The sequence below is a fragment of the Agrilus planipennis genome, unplaced genomic scaffold (genome assembly GCF_000699045.2).
Source record: "Agrilus planipennis isolate EAB-ADULT unplaced genomic scaffold, Apla_2.0 scaffold106, whole genome shotgun sequence".
NCBI classification, from domain to species: Eukaryota; Metazoa; Arthropoda; class Insecta; order Coleoptera; family Buprestidae; genus Agrilus; species Agrilus planipennis.
Window position 1 is genome coordinate 669842 of NW_020438893.1, and position 19798 is coordinate 689639.

At 34.7% G+C, this 19798-nt stretch overlaps 1 protein-coding gene across 1 annotated transcript in view; it reads left to right on the forward strand.

The window, feature by feature from the left end:
- The window catches only part of LOC108736879 (epithelial discoidin domain-containing receptor 1), a 406840-nt gene that overhangs the window by 365351 nt on the left and 21691 nt on the right, over window positions 1–19798 (forward strand). The window contains exons 10-12 of the mRNA XM_018469473.1: window positions 5008–5143; window positions 6924–7029; window positions 18021–18252. Coding sequence (XP_018324975.1) covers window positions 5068–5143; window positions 6924–7029; window positions 18021–18252 — 414 coding nt within the window. The 5' untranslated portion in view covers window positions 5008–5067. The remainder of the gene's footprint in view (window positions 1–5007; window positions 5144–6923; window positions 7030–18020; window positions 18253–19798) is intronic.

Here is a 19798-nt window from a genome sequence, read left to right on the forward strand (position 1 = left end):
AGGAGATCGGGCTGAAACTATAGCTACAAGCTATCCAAGGATGGTACTATAGAATGTCACCTCAAGGTAGGCCTAGTGGCGTCATCTCTTGGTTAGACCGGAAACTTATCAATCCACCCTCGTATGTCTATCGAAACACCACTTATTGAGAGATTCTAGTCTCTCGTTCAGATTTTCGAGTCTCTCGTTCAGAGATTCGAGTCTCCCTTTCAGAGATTCGAGTCTCTCGTTCTCGACAGTCTCTCTCAGCGACACCTGAGAGACTCGATGAGAGACGGGGGCTCGAGTCTCGCTTTCAGAGACTCTGAGAGACTGAACATTTTATCTCGAGATGCCAATTTACAAATAATGATTCATGGATCCATATGTTAATCCTATTTTATGATGTTTCTAGGAAAATTATTTTAAATTGGTGATCGACTTTAAGAAGGTTTCAAGCACATACAACTTTCCGTAAAGACCACTACAGATATCATAAAAATTGTACCTTTAGAAGTGAAATGCGTTGAACAATAGCTTAATATATCATTCCGTTTCATACAAGGCGTGGAAATGTGCAAATTTATGAGCTTGACACAAAGCGATTTCCTTGTTAAGAATCGCATTCTTCCTCTACAATAACACCGGCGACTCCGCTAATACCGCATCTGAAATGCGTGGATAACAGAACGAAATTTTACAAACTTGTTACATGGCTTTCCTTCTCTATTTCCTACAGTAAAAAGAAGAAGACATCCGATGCTTAATTAGCAGACTGTTGCAATTACGATTCAAATATAGAAGCAAAACTAGGTCGGAAAATAGGGATTTCTGTTTACTGTAAGTGAGTATTTCGTTTTAAACGCCATGGCCCCTGTGCTAGGAAACTACCGACACTAATTACGATTAAAAAGTAAAGCGCTTTCTAAGTAGTCCTGGGCATTCTCTAACTTAAAATAATCCAGATGGACTCTGCTGAATTAAATAAAGCAGTTTAACTCTTTATGAACTCAACCAGCGAGCAGGAAATGCTGTTAATTACCGCCGTCAGTTGTGTTAATATACTTTAATATATATATAAGAAACTGTACACTTATACTGAAAAACAATTTCCTTATAGGCAACCATTTAATTCTTATTGGAAAAGCGTACCGCGCGTCCCACTATTAATACTTTTCCCTTACGATTTGGAAATATTTTTGCTGTTTTTTTTACGTGATTTGCAAAAGATCAACATTATTAAAGACAATACAACTGTAGGGTTAGATATACAGGGGCAAAAGATTAGTATGCTTAGATTTGCAGATGATGTAGCAGTATTAGCATCTAGAAAGGAGGTGTGAAAGATAGCTTTAAATAAAATGGAAGCGCTATTGACAAAACAGTACTGTACGAAAATAAATAAATGTAATACAAAAATACTGGTATGCAAGGGAAGAAAAAGCAGGGAAAGAGGGAATATAAAGATAGGAGATGAAAAACTAGAAGAAGTGGCCTATTTTAAGTATCTAGGAAGTGAGATAAGTCAGAACGGAAGGAGTAGTAGGGATATAAAGCAGAGGCTAGCGTAGGGTCCAGTCGCCTTCAATAAAAAGAAGTCATTTCTATGCTCGCGAACGGTTAATTTAGAAATTCTAAAAAGGTTGTTAAAGGTGTATGTTTGGAGATACTGTGGGTAGAGAAGGTTAGAAATGAAGAGTTATTAGAAAGAATATGAGAACAGAGGACTTTATGGAAGTCAATAAGAAATAGGCGAGATAGGTTGGTGGGACACCTTCTCAGGCATGAAGGTCTAGCCAAAGATATATTAGAGGCAGAAACGGGAGTTAGTAGGGGTAAAGGTAGACCTAGATTAGATTAAGGTTGTGGGATGATCTAGTTTTAGGAAAATGCGAAGATTAGCTTAGGATAGGAAAGAGTGGAGGTGCGTGTCCAACCAGTTGTAGGACTGACGACCTTATGATGGTGGTACTGAACGCTCTGTATAAACGGGGAATAATAGTGGAGCGTGCAACTTTCTTACCGCCACATGCTCAATCTTCTGTAAACGTACATAACTAATAACGTTCTGGGCTACGATATCGTCGTGACGGCGCCGTGCGATGATCTTATTTATGAGAATCGTTAACAATAAAAGAAATACGTGTCAAGCATTAGTTAACCAAGTCGATGACAGTACCCGATTGTATTATATCGAATTCGAAATATACTTCTCGAAAGTGTAGGTGAGTGATGTTTAAAATAGCGAAACGGACCGTTTGATTCTGTCATCGATTCTTCTTATACATTGAAGCGTGGCATGGAATAAATTATAATAATTGTCATATATATTAGATCGAGTAGAAAATTTAGTAGGTACAGTGGAGTTTGTGCCATTTTACACTGCCAAATTTCGCACAGTTTTGAATAAAATATTTATGTTACTCATACAATGAAATAATTACGCAATATTGTCGTGACTGTGAATGATTAAATGCCCTTTAAGTTCCTATATATATTAGGTAGGCATAAACCTACCCACAATCTGTTAATTTCAGTAAGCACGTAACAACGATGGTAGGAATGCTTAATTATTATTAATGTAATTAATTTTATGAGCGACACAGTAAGCAAATGAATTAAAAAGTGCGTTAGACAGTTCGGGAGATAAATAGCTTCCTCCCACGAACATTAATCACAATGAAACGCTTTCAGGTGTTCAATTTGCCGAAAATGTTTAGAAAAGCGAAAACGTAATAATATTAAATTGGTAGAAGGAGAAGCAAAGCAAATTAATGGTCTTCTTCTCTTTGTCTACAGTTACTTATGTAGTTCAGTAGGCGCTTTCTACAACGAACTGTAATGAATAATACACATAATTATAAACAATAATTAAAGTGTATTCAAGTTTTGCCACAAAATAATTTTTTTACTCTTGAAAACACCATAGAATGTTTTACATGAGTCATCACAGGACGTTTTGCGGAAATCATCGATATAGAAGGAAGTATACATAGATTAGATAAAAATCCTTGCATTAGTAGTTGCACTCAAACTAAACAATAATCAAAAAGCGTTCACTAATGCTAGGGATTCATTTAATAAACAAAACGAATCACCTACTTTTATGCGAATGAATGCGAACCCAAACATAAAATCCGGGAAGACTTTGGAATTACGTTAATAACATAATAACAAAATATAATGGCTTGCCTGAAGTCGCGGTGTCCCTTTTAGTGAACAATTATAGTACGATATTCCTAATAGCTGTAGATACATGACGCCCATTACATTGGTCGAAGGAACAATTCGTTTCAATCAATCATAGTCGAAAGATTTCGTAATAAAATAATGATGGTACTGTACTAGTACACACATGTAAACATCTCCACATAAATCTTACATTTAACAAGCTAGCTCGTTTGTATGCCGTCATCAGAGATTCCGGGCCCAGGTGATTTGTATTTGCCGCTTGACTTCATTTTCTAAATTGTCTTCACGCCATTTGTTTAATGTATCGCACAAATCTGTTCGCTGGTGTACACCTCTTGTAGCAACACCCGAACGATTTCCAGAATATAATAGCAAACATCATCTCTCTAATGTTACAAACAATATCCTTAAGCGATGATTAATGTCATCGTGAAGACATTTACATATAAATATGCAGATATATACAATAGGATGTTACATTTCCGTAGATAAAGCGTTACAATTTAATGGACGAATTTATTGATCGATCTCAACCGCATTGCCTTCGAGTTATTTTTTCGCCATTCAGCCATACGCAACGGTACAGTAAACACTTGACTCTATTTATTTTTTCACGATCCACCAGCACAAATAAGACAGACGATTTCGTGTTCAAGAAGTTGATTTGTTGTGGATCTGGTGGATGGTGTTTGTGTTTACAGGATTTCCTACTATTGGCTACCCTTTTCTAAAAACAAACGAAACAAGCGCACCAACGGAAATCAAATGTGCTTTGTAAACATGCAACAGTCAAATGTTTTTCAGTTTCTAGGTGCTTTTGGATTTAGATTCACAATTAACAACAGCACACAACATGATTATCTTCATAGCTTGCAAATAGTTTTCGATCTCTGTTTTCTAATTACTACATTTGTGGTTAAAATTGATTATATTTACAATCCTACGTATATTATGTGTTTCATAAAAATTAATCTTTTTATTGTACCGTCTCTGTCGTCGTGGTGTTAAGGCGGTAATAAAAATTCACTTTCATCTTACAATAATCCCAGTGTCTTGATACATGTCACTCAGCAGGTTCGGAAACGCTTCAACCGCGAGATACAAGCCAGCTTTTCTTCCAAAAACAAACGAAAGCGAACATGTGCTTGCACAAATTGAGAATTAACTGCCGACGTGACCTCCTCTTTGAAGCCAGTGTGTCAGCTAAAAAATTTGTGTTTTTAATTCTCGGAATATACTGTGCATGCTTTATTCTGCTTAGGTTTTCGGTCAATCTTGTGGAAATCTGAAAGAATTATTTACAATTATCTTTCAAGCACATGATGGTTTTTTAATGTTCACCAAATAGGTCTATTAAACGTGAAGTAAAATTAACATTTCAAACTAATACTGCTTTGTTTATGTCGGCAAATCTATGCCGCTTCTAAAAAAGGGTTTACATCGTCTTTACGCTGATCTAGTACGATTAAATACAAGAGCATATGTTTTCGAAACAGTAGCTAACATTGTTGGAGTATTCTGTAAGGTTTTGTCATTTTTATTGCATCAACAATTAAAGTCTCCATCACTGTATTTAAAATATTGTCACTTATGGGTTCGAAATGAGAATGAAAATTCTGGATTTATCTTGAATTATATATATGTAATGGATTATAGTGGATGATAAATTGTCCCCCGCTGTCTCCGTCTACAGATTGATGATAAATTTTGTTGCTAATATAAAAATGACAAAAAACATACCAAGAGGATTCCCTACTTTATTTTTTGTATTATTATGTGTAGTTTCGTTTTTCTACTGTGTGCGACATTGACTGATGTTATTACGTTTTGTTGCAGATAAAATGCCTTGAAGGAAGATGTTTTTACGGGGGGATTCTCGTTATATAACACGGGAGAATGTGGAGGGTTCGATTATTAAGACTCTTGATATCATTCCTCCTCCTTCTGACTATTAGCGATGCCGTTGATCCATGTAAGTTATTAGAAGTAGAATCTTATTGAGCCTTTATCGCATATTTTAAAGTATCTCATGCACTTTGTGTTTCAAAATTCGTTAGGTAGAAACTGAGATATAAAACAAAATAATTGCAAATGTCTCCGACAATTTGTTTCATCGGAATCGGTTAGGTAAAAGCTGAGATATAAAAACAATAGACAGGATTGTACGCAAACTTTCTACAGACATATATTTTAAGGCATGTCCGGCCACTTATCCAATCAGAAGGATAGCAATAGATTAAAGGACGTCTCACACGTTACTGCATCAGAATCGGTTAGGTAGAAGCTGCGATATAAAAGTAAATGAATGTTGTACCTATTGTGGAGGTATTATTTAAAATAAATAAACTAAATACAAAAATTATATATTTTAAGACGTACCTTTATCAGGTAGGTACAGTTTCCGATATTCTAAGGAGTATTAAGAATCGATATTTGACAATTGAGATATGAGAATTTGATACTAATGTATTGAAATTTAATGCAAAATTCGTGGTTAAAATTCGAAACGGTAAAGTACGAAAATTTATGGACTGAAGTCGTAGATATATACATGCAGTTTGTGTAGTTTACATTGCAGTTGGATAGAAGGCGAAAGTGAATTCTGGACGTGTGGATGCAAATGAGTTGAAATGTATTCTATCGTCGTGCGGAGGCAGCCACGCAACGAACGGTTCAAAACCACTCAACATAATGTAATTTTTCTACATTGTGAAATTTATCCCTCGAGAAAGATAGAAAAAGATCCGAGGGGAGAGACGGTCGAGCAGTCAACCCGTTGCACTATGAACGGAAGCAAATGCATACTGATACGATCTCTGACAATTTCTGCAAACTGCAATTCAATTTTAGTATTTTTCATTCGTTTAAGTGTCGATGTAGGATGTATGTGAAATGGAAAACAGGAATAACGAGTTACAATCCAATAAAATTCACATCAAAAATGAAATTTATCACCAAAAGTGTAAATAATATAAATATAGCAAAATCGACTCTTTAAGGTTCTTATTATTTCTAAAGTAGTGTAAACATATTAATTATGGTTTTGTTTGATTACAAAAAATGGAAAAGCAGGCTCCATTGTTTATGTATTATTAAATTAATTTTTAAATTAATTTTACCCACTACAGATAANACATCTTCGGGTAAATTTATCAATCCCTTTCTATATCGTATAACCACAAAAAATTTGAGAGATTAATTACTATAATTATAAAAAATCATTTTATCTTCTTGAATTTATGTAATTATTGTAATTTATATACTAGGGCTCAAGCTAATCGTACGTCTAGTGACAAAATTTTAGTGCTTTCAGTTTTTGCTTATTAGACGGTAGCCTTCGACGTGTTTTTAGTATGATGATGAGTAGAACTTTTTACACATAAAACGCATGTTTTAACAATTCTAATTTTCATTATCCGGCTCGAAGGACCAAATTTTTACGCTTCTATATTTTTATTTTTAATATTAATGTGGAAATTAATTTATTGTTTATCCACTACAAAGTATCAATTTTTTATACACAAAAAACATGTTCTGAATGAAATACAAGCGAAAATAGAGCCTCCTGGTTTTGAGCTACTACTGAGCCTAAAAGTTTGAAAAAGCATGCAAAAGCTAAAGAAAATCATAGTACACGAATTCTGCAATAAGCTTATCTTTTTACCAAACTCCCACTTGACTGTTTTTACTTTTAACGTTCTGCTATTTGCTACAATATCTGCAACTGTTGTTGTTTCATGGTTTCTTTCCAGCCCAATGCATAGCTCCCCTTGGAATGGAGAGCGGTTCTATTCGAGACGAAGATATAACTGCCAGTTCGTCCTTTGACAGCGGCAACGTGGGTCCTCATCACGGCCGGTAAGTTATGCAAATTCAATTCAATTCTGAACAGACGTTCTAATTTGAATCCGCGAAATTGGCTAGACGTATTAACCAAAGAGTTATTGTTGCTTCTCGCCCGTCCTTCGCATTTCTCAGGACCACTGCCAGGACATCGTCAAAATGATGATGGACCTGGGTTCGGTCCTGAATCTAAAGGCGTTACAACCATTATACATACATGCTTAAGTCTATCGATAATGTTTTAAAAAATACTATACCCAATACTTTTATTAAGAAAATCAGGATCTACTGACTAAATTTGAACCCAATGATTCCCTTTTAAGTTACCCTTTAATGCAAGATTCTGATCTGTATCTTTGTTGTACTTCGTTTAGTAACTGTAGCGATGTGACCTTCAGTTGGAACGGCACACAGTAGAAAAGAATAGCACTAGGCCAGAAAAGAAAGGAGACAACTGTCGGCCAAACTTTTAACCGGTTAGGAGAGTATAATCCGTACAGTACTGCACGGAAAAATTGATCATTTTATCCACTACAATTGCATTGCTCAAATGTGCTGTTATTGGTACCATTTACTACTGAAAATATCAACGAGGTGTTTATTTATATTTGAAGACATATTAAAGGCTTTAACGATTGTTTTCGACTCGCACTACTATTCATGATTGAGCAAAACTTTTGGCAGGTACTGTATGAAAAAGTATGTTTAATGTACAAGAGTCTAGAGTAAAATGAGCTTTTTTCTGCCTACCTACGATTTTGCCAGCGCGCATCCAAGACATTGGAAGGGGAACATCGGTAGATAAAGTAAATGAAGTATAGTATTAAATTAATTTTTTTTAATTTTGTCAATATCTCAGTATACTTACGCCGCGCTAGATTGAATGCCTTTTTCTACCTATGTCCGACTACCCATTTCTCTACCTGTTCAACACTATTTTTTTGGACGGTTTTTATTAGGAATTTGTTTTGTTAATTTATATCTTGAGGAGGATATTTTCGTAAGGATTTATTAACGAAGTGGAAGTGGACATTTTTCCATTGAAAAAGAAGAAAACTTGCATGCTGTATTAGGTCGTTGACAAGGGACGGGAAACAACTAATACGTGGAATTATCCCTACAACCAACAATCCAACTTTCCAAGCAACGTTTATGGAATACAAATAAGGCCATGAATGGCCCGACTTAAGAGTTCGACTTTATTACATCAGCAGAGTTGGATCCCTGTGTTGAATCGCCATCTAACAATGAACTGGAATTCAATAGATCTCACTTCAATAAGTTCTAATACGACAAAATTATGTATGACATGGAAGCCGCAGAACGCGGGGAAAAAACCGATACCAGCGAACCCTTATTATTATTAGCTACCTACCACGAATGCGAAGGCATTTCCCGTTCGTTCCCGTTCAGATGCCGGAACAAGCCGAGCAAATTAGGATTTATATTCCCAATAATAATCCGCGAATTGTACATGATTTATAACCAAAATAATAATGAAAATTTTGCCAGAAATGGAAATTTCTTCCTATTGTGCTTGGTTATGATTTAGGGTTTAATTTGATCCCAAAACTGCAAAGGTTAGATATATGTTTATTGAAGTGTAGCATTTCTCTGTCCATCGTCTGTCTCCATTTTTAAATATTAATGTGAAAATTCATTTTCAATTTTCCGTCTACTACAAACTATCTCAGGTTAATAAAGGATTTTTTTTTCCGAAAATTCATTTTCAATTTTCCGTCTACTACAAACTATCTCAGGTTAATAAAGGAAATTTTTTTCCTAAAATTCATTTTCAATTTTCCGTCTACTACAAACTATCTCAGGTTAATAAAGGAAATTTTTTTCCCGGCGGGGGTGTGACAGCAAGAAAAAAAAATTCCCTCATTAACCTGAGGCAGTTTGTAGTAGACGGAAAATTGAAAATGAATTTTCACATTAATATTTCATATTAACCACTATTAATAATTGTCAGCTCCTTTTTTCATAACTTTTTTACTATTCTGTACAAAACTTCTTTCGCTTTGGCAAACAACTTTTCAAAAATCTCTCAACTTTTAAATGCACATACCTATTAGAAATACAACCAAAAACATGATATTTCAAGGAGATAAAGTTTCAGTTGATCTTCGGTGCTGTTTATTGTTGTTGAATATTTGAATTGTTCATCTGACCGAGTAGTTTTTTCGAGCAGAAAGGTGCGCAATCCTTTTCTGTCCTCGATCAAAAAGAAATTCTCGTCCCGATTCAACTTTTAAAGAAAGATAAATCGTTCAAGAGCACCAATGAACTGTTCAAGCACGACAATTGAAAGTGGGGCGGGAGCACCGTTCTGTTATCTTCATTACTTTCAGCTTTTCACTCGTCGTTACGATGGGATGGGATAGTAAAAGTTTACTTGGTTGCTTGCTACTAACCCACTCGATAGTAGTAGAAGTAGTGAGGGTGATACGAACGATGTGAAAGAAAACAGATTGAACACTTGATACTGGCTTTCTTAAAAGGTCAACGTTCATGGAATGTCGTGGAAATGTTTTTTCAATTTAGTTTTGAATAAAGTGGACCGACTCCCCGGATGAAAATTGACACTGTTCACATATAAATCTCTTCAGAATTGTTTGGTAAACATTTGGCTTTCAACAGATTTTTTGAAAGTGGATCTTTCACTATTATATCAAGAATCCATTGAAGCTTTGGTCCAAAGAAACTTGGTCTTGTTTTTCAAAAGATTGTTGGTCTAGTTCTTGTTTTTGGAAGATGAACATATCGCGAGAATCTTGCTAATGGTTTTCATCTTGGTTTTGCTAATTATTCAGGACAAGACATGGTTCATAACTAAAAGAAAGTAAAGTGAAAACTATTAAATTGTTTTGACTTTATAATCGAGTACTTTGTTGTTTTCCCTCGATTTTTAGCTCAGAGAAAGTAGAATTTTTAATTTTTGAGATGTTGACTTTCCGATAGTGAGTATTCGGTTTTAAACTATTGAATATTTTATAGTTTTTCGTCGGTTATATAAACCGTCTGCCTTCAACTAAGTTAGTAAAAGAAGCATACGTTTCAGGAAACTTGAATTTATTGGACATCTGCCGCGAAAAATTGAACGAAACGGCAATATATCGTTACTTCTGGTTCCATATACCTTGTCGTATCTTTCAATTTCTTATTTTCGAATTGAAACGAAAACCTATAAAACTTTTTACGGTCTCTTCGAATGCATGTACATTTATGGCATGTCCCAGTCATTTCCAATCAATTCAATAGAATATCGTCTTAGTTCCAAGTGGATGGACACACAACTGTCTCCTCTCAAATTTATTTCTACAAGGAATATTTGTTTGATTGAAAAGTATCATACGCTAGTATAAGGTACTTGTGACTTAAGTAATGATATTTTTCATAGGATTATTACGAGAAAAATGTGATTAAAAAATAAACCAATAACAGCGAGCTAAGGCTAGGTTACTTTGGAAACTACGAATGTTTTTTAATGTTAGTAAAAGTATTAATTTTGAATCCAAGTTGACAAAATTTTAGTGCTTTGAACTTTTGCCTATTCCACGGTAGCTTTTGACATTTTAATATCATATTTTAGCAATTTTTGAGAACTTTTTACATATAAAATCTATGTTCGGACAATTCTGATGTTCATTATCCGGCTCGAAGGACCAAATTTTTACGCTTCTATATTAATGTGGAAATTTATTTATTGTTTATCCACTACAAATTATCACAAATTAATGTGGAAAAATTGTTGGTGCTGTCACACTCCCATCGGGAAGCGAACCCGGGACCTATGGCTTTACGCGCCAACACTCTGACCGTGATGGCAATAATTTTGCGAAGAGTATAATGTAGGTCGAATTTTCATGTGTGGAGTGCCTCCTATTTGAACGTCCACTTCCTTCTGTCTGTTTGATTCGTCGGACCATCGTTGAGTATTTCCAATATCCGTAGTAGTTTATCTTCTATCGAACAATTGGTTTTCATACTGAAGAATAGAAGACGGAAAAGGACGGATAAAAGTGTTAGTGAGGAAGTGCAGTAGTCTTGGGGCATTGTACGAGAAGTGCTTTAAGAGTGGTCCCTCGAGGGTGTATCCATTATTCATTGATCCTTTTCAGTCGGGCCTGAATGCCTTCGTGGCTCACATATGCGAAATAAATATTTAGCGTCTGAACGTTGTAAAGAAGCAATTTTGAAGTCTAGCTTCAAATCTGACGCGAACATTACCGATTAATTTTTCATGCGGATTCATCTCGGAGCTTACGTTTCGTTCGAGGTTTCCCATCCGTTCTGTAAATAGGTCTGAAATGAATTAAAATCGCTTTAAAAATTGAAACTCCGAAGCCGTATCTTCGTGTGCCTGGGTCTGTGTGTTGCACACCAAAACCTCTACCACGTATTCTTCTCATAATTGAAAAAGATGGACTACCTAAAGCATTTCCAGTTATTTCATTTTAAAGCATTTTCCAACTTTTTGATTATGATTAATCTGGCAGTTTAGAGTCTAAAGAAATTTTTAAAATGCAAGTAACCTTTAAATAACAAGAATTCATTTCACACAAAATTTAAATGATGTTGTCATCATCATAAGGTAGTTAGTCCTAAGCACGTTTGGACAAGTATCTTCACTCTTTCCTATCCTGAGCTAATCTTCGCATTTCCCTAAAACTAGAACAATCCACATCCTTAACTATTTGTGAACAGTAATCTAATTCAGGTCCACCTGTACTCCTCCTAACTCATATTTCTGCCTCTAATATGTCTCAGACTAGACCTTTATGCCTGAGAAGGTGTCCTACTAATCTATCTCGCCTATTTCTTATTGACATCCATAGAGTCCTTGCTTCTCCTATTCTTTCTAATATCTCTCCATTTCTAACCTTCTCTATCCACAGTATCCTCATCATTCGCTTGTAACACCACATTTCGAACACTTTCAACCTTTTCTTTTCCGCAGCGCCCACCGTCCATGTTTCGCACCCGTACAGCTCCGCGCTCCAAACATGCACCTTTAACAATCTTTTTCGAATTTCTAAATTAACCGTTCGCGAGCATAGAAGTGACTTCTTTTTATTGAAAGCGACTTGACCCTGCGCTATCCTTTGCTTTATATCCCTACCAATCCTTCCGTCCTGACTTCCTAGATACTTAAAATCAGTCACTTCTTCTATCCCTACCAATCCTTCCGTCCTGACTTCCTAGATACTTAAAATCAGTCACTTCTTCTAAGTTTTCGTCTCCTATCTTTATATTCGCTCTATATTATAATTAAATAAAAATCCCCATTTCCCTAGAATAGCCCTGAATTCCCTAGCTCACTTCATTTAGATACCTAGATATTGTAAAACATAATTTGTCTGATACAGCTGAGTCTTGACTAATTCAGGACACTTGGGATAACGTTCACGCGTGTGCTAGTCGTAAAAGAGACAAAAAGATCCAGGCTTTGTGGCACGCTACCGAGACATTTTCGTGCAACGTAAAGGAAACCCAAGGGAACCGCAACTTTATATAGATATATAAGAGGCGAGCTTTCGTCCTGAGCTTCATCAGAGGAAAATTTTATAAAACGTAACGTCTGAATCTGGTCGTAAAATACGCATATAAAACGGAAAAATGAATGGGTTTGTGGTTTCGTTGTTTGCTACGACGACCATCTGGCACAAATATTGCCATTCCGATTTAAGAAAATTGCTTACTTCATCGAGGCTTACACTTTTGATGGTATCTTTCAGGTACAAATTACATTTGCACATGTAAATTCTGATAGTTAATATAGAGCTTGACAGTCCTTGTAGTTGCAATAAATTAAACTCAATATGAATTGAAAACAAATTGCTTGTTCTATCATTTCAAATTAACTTAAGAAGAATCCATGATTATTCCCTGGTCCTCGCTTATTATTATAAAACAGTGTCTGTTTCTATTTATCAAATTTCTTCGGCAGTAGTCTCTCCCGATGAAACTGATGTAGAAACTGTAAAGTGGAATCCGAGACTAGTAGGTTTTATCAATGCATTAGACAGCTAGTATTTCCGTTGTAATTTATGTGTTTTCTTAAACGAGCTGCATCTGTAGGAGTGTCTCTCCAAGCTATTCCTACGTCTCTCATTACAATGCCGTAAATCTGAAATTTCATATCGATTGCAACAGTTTAACGAAAGTTAAACTGACATCTTCGGGTAAATTTATCAATCCCTTTCTATATCGTATAACCACAAAAAATTTGAGAGATTAATTACTATAATTATAAAAAATCATTTTATCTTCTTGAATTTATGTAATTATTGTAATTTATATACTAGGGCTCAAGCTAATCGTACGTCTAGTGACAAAATTTTAGTGCTTTCAGTTTTTGCTTATTAGACGGTAGCCTTCGACGTGTTTTTAGTATGATGATGAGTAGAACTTTTTACACATAAAACGCATGTTTTAACAATTCTAATTTTCATTATCCGGCTCGAAGGACCAAATTTTTACGCTTCAAATTACATACCGAATAAAAGTTTTTTTTGCGCAGTTTTACACAAATTCAGACACAAATATACTCTTCTATTGATTACAAAACACACCATTAAACTGTAACAATTTAAGTTTCCCATTTAACAGAACAAATTGATGTCAGCAATTGGTAGTTGTATAAATTTCATCGATCGTTTTCAATCTCCCTTCGTAGGCCTCGACACCAAAAGCTTAAACAACCTGAGTCCTTTTACCTGCTCCCTATAATAGAACACAAAATACGGTACAGCGTTCGTGAGCAAGGCGGTAGACATTGGGGTGGCAGATATTGTAATAAAATATACATAGACCCGCGGTATATCACATACAAACGTGTAACATACACACATACACGCGAGTGTGTCTGTTATGCATACATTGACAACAGGTCAGACCAACGGGCCTCACGATATTGATCAGAAAGGGTGAATCACGTAATAAGAATCAAAAGAAGTTACTGAAAGAATTTGTAACTCAAATTACAAAAGTCGAGCTATGCTATTCAACAACAAGACAGTCCATTTTTGAATTAATAACGATTTTATACAACAACATGTTTTAACCGCTCAAAACGGCTTTTCTACTTATATTTATGCCTTGCATTTTCTCTTCATTCACTAAAGAAACAACGTCTATATTTTGATGCTTGTACATAAGTACATAAGTCATTTTCTACGTGTTGCAACCCCCGACTCGAGGGAAGGGTTTTAAATTCTCATAAACCTGACAGAAACCGCAACGTAGAAGATTGAATGGCTTCGCGAACCTGGAGGGGCGCCTTCAAATTTTCATATTCCGTCTGTTTGCGTCCAACACCCTTATTCGCTCTCATCCATCACAGTCACGCCGCCCTAGTCGTGCCGGCAATAGGCTAAAGCGCCCCACAGGAGCGGGCAAACATTTATAAAAACGCTTTCACTTGTTACATTCTCCATGAGTTACAACATACCAACTTTCAGCTTCAATTCAAAATCACTAAAAGACAATTAAATACAACAAATAGTAGAAGAATGAGATAGATGGAGTGCTGTCATCTTTTATAGGATGATTTAATACTGAAATGTAGTTTATAATTCTTCTTATTAATTACATTCGTAATTATACCTAAGTGTCTACTGAGTGAGTCTCAAATGTTTATTCATCCAGGAAGTTCTTTGTTCATAAATTTTATGTATATATTGTAAGTCGTTCTTCTTGCGTTTGTCGGTCGACCAATTCAGCAAATTATTGCTCCTCATTTGGGCCAAATTGTTTCAAACTGCCACAGTAAGCCAACACCAATTCAGACCCCGGCCAGAGCCGCAGAACTAAAACGACCGACTGCCTAATAAGAACTTGTTTCAGTTTCTACTCAACTTCCTTCCATTCAAATGAAATTGTCTTGTCTCAAAAACGAGTTCATTACTTAATACAATAATTTACTGTTGTTAGTTGACTGGTCAAAAGTATTGACAGAAAAGAATATGAAAATGGCAATAAATAATAATCTTAATTGATCCAATCAGACAGCCACATATTAAATTATTTTCTGGTGGTATTTTGGTGGATATCTGTTTGTGTTATATGCCACAAAAAACATTTAAAGGTAGAAAAGAAATGTTTAAGAATATAAGTAGGTAGAAATAAAAATTATCCTTAAAATCTAAAGCTGCTTGAGTACCTACTCGTCTTCCCGTTTCGTTTCCAAAGCCTGCTATTTTTAGGATGTCTCTTTTAAATGTTCGCCACGTGGCATTTTTCTTTTGTTGGAATGCCCGTTTCGGTAGGAATTTTTTTATATGAATTTCACGTGTTCTATCCACTCCCTTTGATGTTTATTAATTTCGCATTTTTCCTTTGTGCAATCCACAGTGGCATGTTTCATTTTGAACTTCATTTTTGAATACGAGTGACGTTCACATTGTTGTTGTCTTTTTAACAAAAAGGAGCTACAGAAATCACCGTTAATTGGATAAGATCTTTGTTCGAGTATAAAAAGTTCTGAAATCTGCATTAGTATGACGTTTTTAAATACCTAATACCTGAGTAGCACTGCCTCTACTAGCCCGTATGTAGCCCCAATCAGCTAACTTCACAGTGTCGAATTTTCGTTAGCGGCATCGAGCTTTCCCTATGTGCTGCGCACGCAACTTCCGTTGCAGACAGCGCACCCATATTCAGTTAAATGTTAAAATAAAGACAACTTGTTGTTACAAAAATACTTTGAAATTAAACCACTTTGTAATTGAACTGCTAGATACTTTTAAAATAGAAACTAAAACGTGTTAATGTAAATACATGAAGGATAATGAGTGTTTGAAAGTTAAAATCTTATTTCGTGTCGTCCCACCGATTTGTATTAGGGGCGAGCACGGAACGTAGTAGTTATTGAAGTGTTCTTAGTAATAAACAAATTTCGAAGTGTTTTCCATTACTCTCTTGTAATTACTACTTACGCGCTTGCTAACATAGAAAGGGCCCCAAAGTAATTCCTTTTCATATTCGATGTTGCTTAACGAGAAAACTTTTCTCCAATACATCCTCGATACGGCGGGGATTCCCCGGCATCCTTTCACCTCTTCGATCGCTTTGAAGCTTCTTCGTTTTACATTTTGAATAAAATACGCACCTTCATCTACATAAGAGTTTGTATTCGAACACAAAAAACAGTTTGACTTGAAGCAGTTTCCTTTAGAATTTTAAAAGCGAAACAGTTTTTGGTACATCTCTAACCGTCGAATACTTTTAAAAATATTTTTTAAAGTATAAAGATTAGGCATCCTTAATAAACAATTAACTATTGTTTTCTTAATTAATTTTCAAAAACTTCAAGCAATTGTAACCCTTTGCCTTTAGATACGAAATGTTAACAATTTTATGCTGTTAAATTTCTAAAATTTCACTGTTGCAGCAAGCGGATAGTAATTTTGTTTTCCTTTGTATAATGTATTGGTGTTCATACAGCCTATTTTTTATTGTACGTCTTGTCTGACCAATGTAAATGGCTTCAGAATCATTGCGACTGCGTAAATTCCACTTATTGTTGGTAATAACGATGTTATGTTGTGTTTCTTGTCTTCATTTGCTCTGATATAGGGTTTATATTACCCTTAATATCACATAACGCACTCTTTCTTTAGTTTAATTGAAGAAATGACAAAGAATTTTTCGAACTGGGCTCTATTTTTTCTTCTTTAACAAATCGTCTACAGTTATTATTATTAAATGCACTATAGAAAAATTGGTACTCGTTAACATTGCCAATTTACAGTGGTGTTTACTTTTTCCAGTTAATTCCCAACTAATCCACGAATACCTAAACAAAGCGAATGCCATGTAATGTTTACAATTAATTTTACGATAGCGTTTTGTATTCAAACAAATTATTTTCGGGTAGTAGGTACATCTGTTTATGCATAAACAAAATACGTTTCGGGATGAACAAAATGATAAACCTACGTTACGTAAAATCAATAATCAAACAAGGCACAGCATTATTTAACTATTAAACAAGGTAATTAAAACATAAATATGCATAATTGTTAACGAGTACATTAAAAATGTTATTCAACTATTAACTGTATTTATTAAATTACGTTCTGTATGAGAAATATACGTTTTTCGATGTATAATAAGGGACAGAAGCGTCCTTTATTATACTTTCTTCTTCCAGTTCTGCTAAAAATGAATTAAGTATGTTTACCGTCTACTTAATTCTCCAAACACTTGAAACAAAACAATATCACAACACATTTTACCAGCTGCAAGACTTGACTGTCTCCGCACCCTTAGAAAAAATATTTACTTTTTCTTCTGTAACATTAAGTTATAAGCCTAACCAGAAAGCGTAAAAGCCAATTTATCTACAACGCGACCCGCATCCTACTCCAATTATATCTTTTTCGCCGTCTTCCCTTGCACCATGTTTATTTTTGTAATGCAAGAACGAAAAGCACTCATATACGATCCCTACTTAAGTGAATAAATGAATACAGTAGCAATCATATAACAGAAATAAAAAATACATATGTTATCAAAAAACAATTTCTCAGATATGAAGGGCTATTTAGAGACATGCATATTAGAAGCAGAAACAGGAGTGAAGAGGGGTAGAGATTAGATAACCATTCACAAATAGTAAGGATGCAGGATGTTCCAGTTTTAGGAAAATGCGAACAAAACAAAAATAACCTGTAAATTAGCATAGTATATTGAAATTTCAAAATTAAACAATGTAGTTTAGGATCTTTTGGGCCTTAAGGCTAAATTTTGAGATATGAATGTGCTGGGCAGCCCTAAGGCTCGATTCTAATTCGACGACAAAAGATTATCCTGAAATTACTACCCTCTAATTGGTTGTATTCCCAAAAAAAAACAAAGATCACATTTTTTAATTTCGACTTTTTTAATTTTTTTTTTGTTGTTCAACCCTTAGTTCCTAGACACTCATGTTATGTTTTGCATTATGGACAATATGGGCTGTACTATTTTTATATGTATATCTATTTCATTGGTTGCAGAGTTCGCACAGAGAGACATGGTGGTGCTTGGTGTCCTTTGAAGCAGGCCACAACTGAACCAGAAGAATGGCTGCAAGTAGATCTAAAGAGCGTTCATATGATAGTTGCCACAGGAACTCAAGGGCGGTTTGGTAACGGTCAGGGGGTGGAATTTGCAGAGGCCTACTTGATAGAATACTGGAGACCTAAGTTAGCGAAATGGATTCGATATAGAACTGTTAAAGGCGAAGAGGTAAGTGAAAAAGTTCATGATTACTTCTTGCGTGGATTTCACCCAAAGATTTTACCTTGCACTGTTAACCATGTGGACAGTGCCACAAGGAACTTCTTCGATTCTTTTGAATTTTCTGCACATGTTGTGAACATTAAGGTTTGATCTTTTAGCACAATAATTTCTCAACAAATCATACGTACATATATTCATTCGACATACACTTTGAGGATGTTTGGGAGGCATGTCAAAATGCTACGAAACAAATAAAAATTTGGAAGAACGTTCCTCATTCAATTCTAAAACTCCTGTAAAAATTACAAATCGATTCACTAAACCGTTAAAAAGTTATTGAAATTTTAAAAAATTGTAATTTTACACGTCATTTTATGGAGATTCGTTAACCGAACAGATTAAATTTATTTTTATTAACAGAAAAAAAGCTACCAGAAATTTCAAACTTTTATAATAAGTAACTTGAACTCTGGAGAATCACTTTAGCGTAAGGTTATTCAAATTCACTAAATGGTTATCGAGGAAAAAATGAAAAATTAGCTGAAAATCTCGTTTTTACTTGATAATATAATGATAATATTTATAATTGTCTGAAATAAATGCAATTTTAAAGTTTTAATTATTATTTAAACATATTAAAAAGTTTTACGCTCATTATTAATAGAGATTGAAACTAAATATTTTTTTGTTTCGAAATAGAAATCAAGGCATGCTCACTGCCAAAAGTCAGTTAAAAATTTTCTATATTCGTTATTTCTTATTTTATTCAAAGTTTTTGGTCAAATTTCAAATTTTCTCTCAAACCGTATACTTTTTTTTAGTATTTATTTACCTCGTGATATACTGCAAAATCTAATTAATCACGAATTTCTGATTTTATGTACGCTTGTCTCCGATTGTACCTCCCAAACATCCTTAATCACCCACGCGTGAGCTGTGCAGCCGACCGTTCCGCAGTCTTTTTTATTGAACGCCAAGACTATTCCACAGATATGTGGTGAATGGACTTTACATTACATTCAGTTTATTTTTCCTTAGAAAATTAATTATTATTTATCGTCTATGAAACGTATAATAATCCGTTCACTAATGAAAACTTAAATTAATGTCAATATTTTCCTGTGAATATCCTTTTTCAAGGAGCAAGATCATTTGGCAGTAAAACAGAACTGAATAAATTTGTAATTTGTTTTAATCAGTAGCAACGGCGGGTAATAAAGACGTTATTTACATATTGCCGTGCATCTTCCTCATAACAATGACGAGCACAATCTATTACAGTCATGTTTTACCGGATAATCTGGTTAAAACAGCGCGGTAACGAATTTTTTACGTTAATTGAATAATCGTTTTAGCTCTGGCTAAATGACTTAATTAAAGCTTAGAGACCCATTACCATAATGACTCACAAAAAAAAAACACGGCTTATGTACTTGTTAGCTACGCAATTAATGAAAGCTCAACAGGTTTTGTAAGGGTATATTTTAAAAATAAACAATCAATTTTAGAAAAGAAAGTTATCAGCCTAAGGTAAGTTGAACGGTTTTTATTT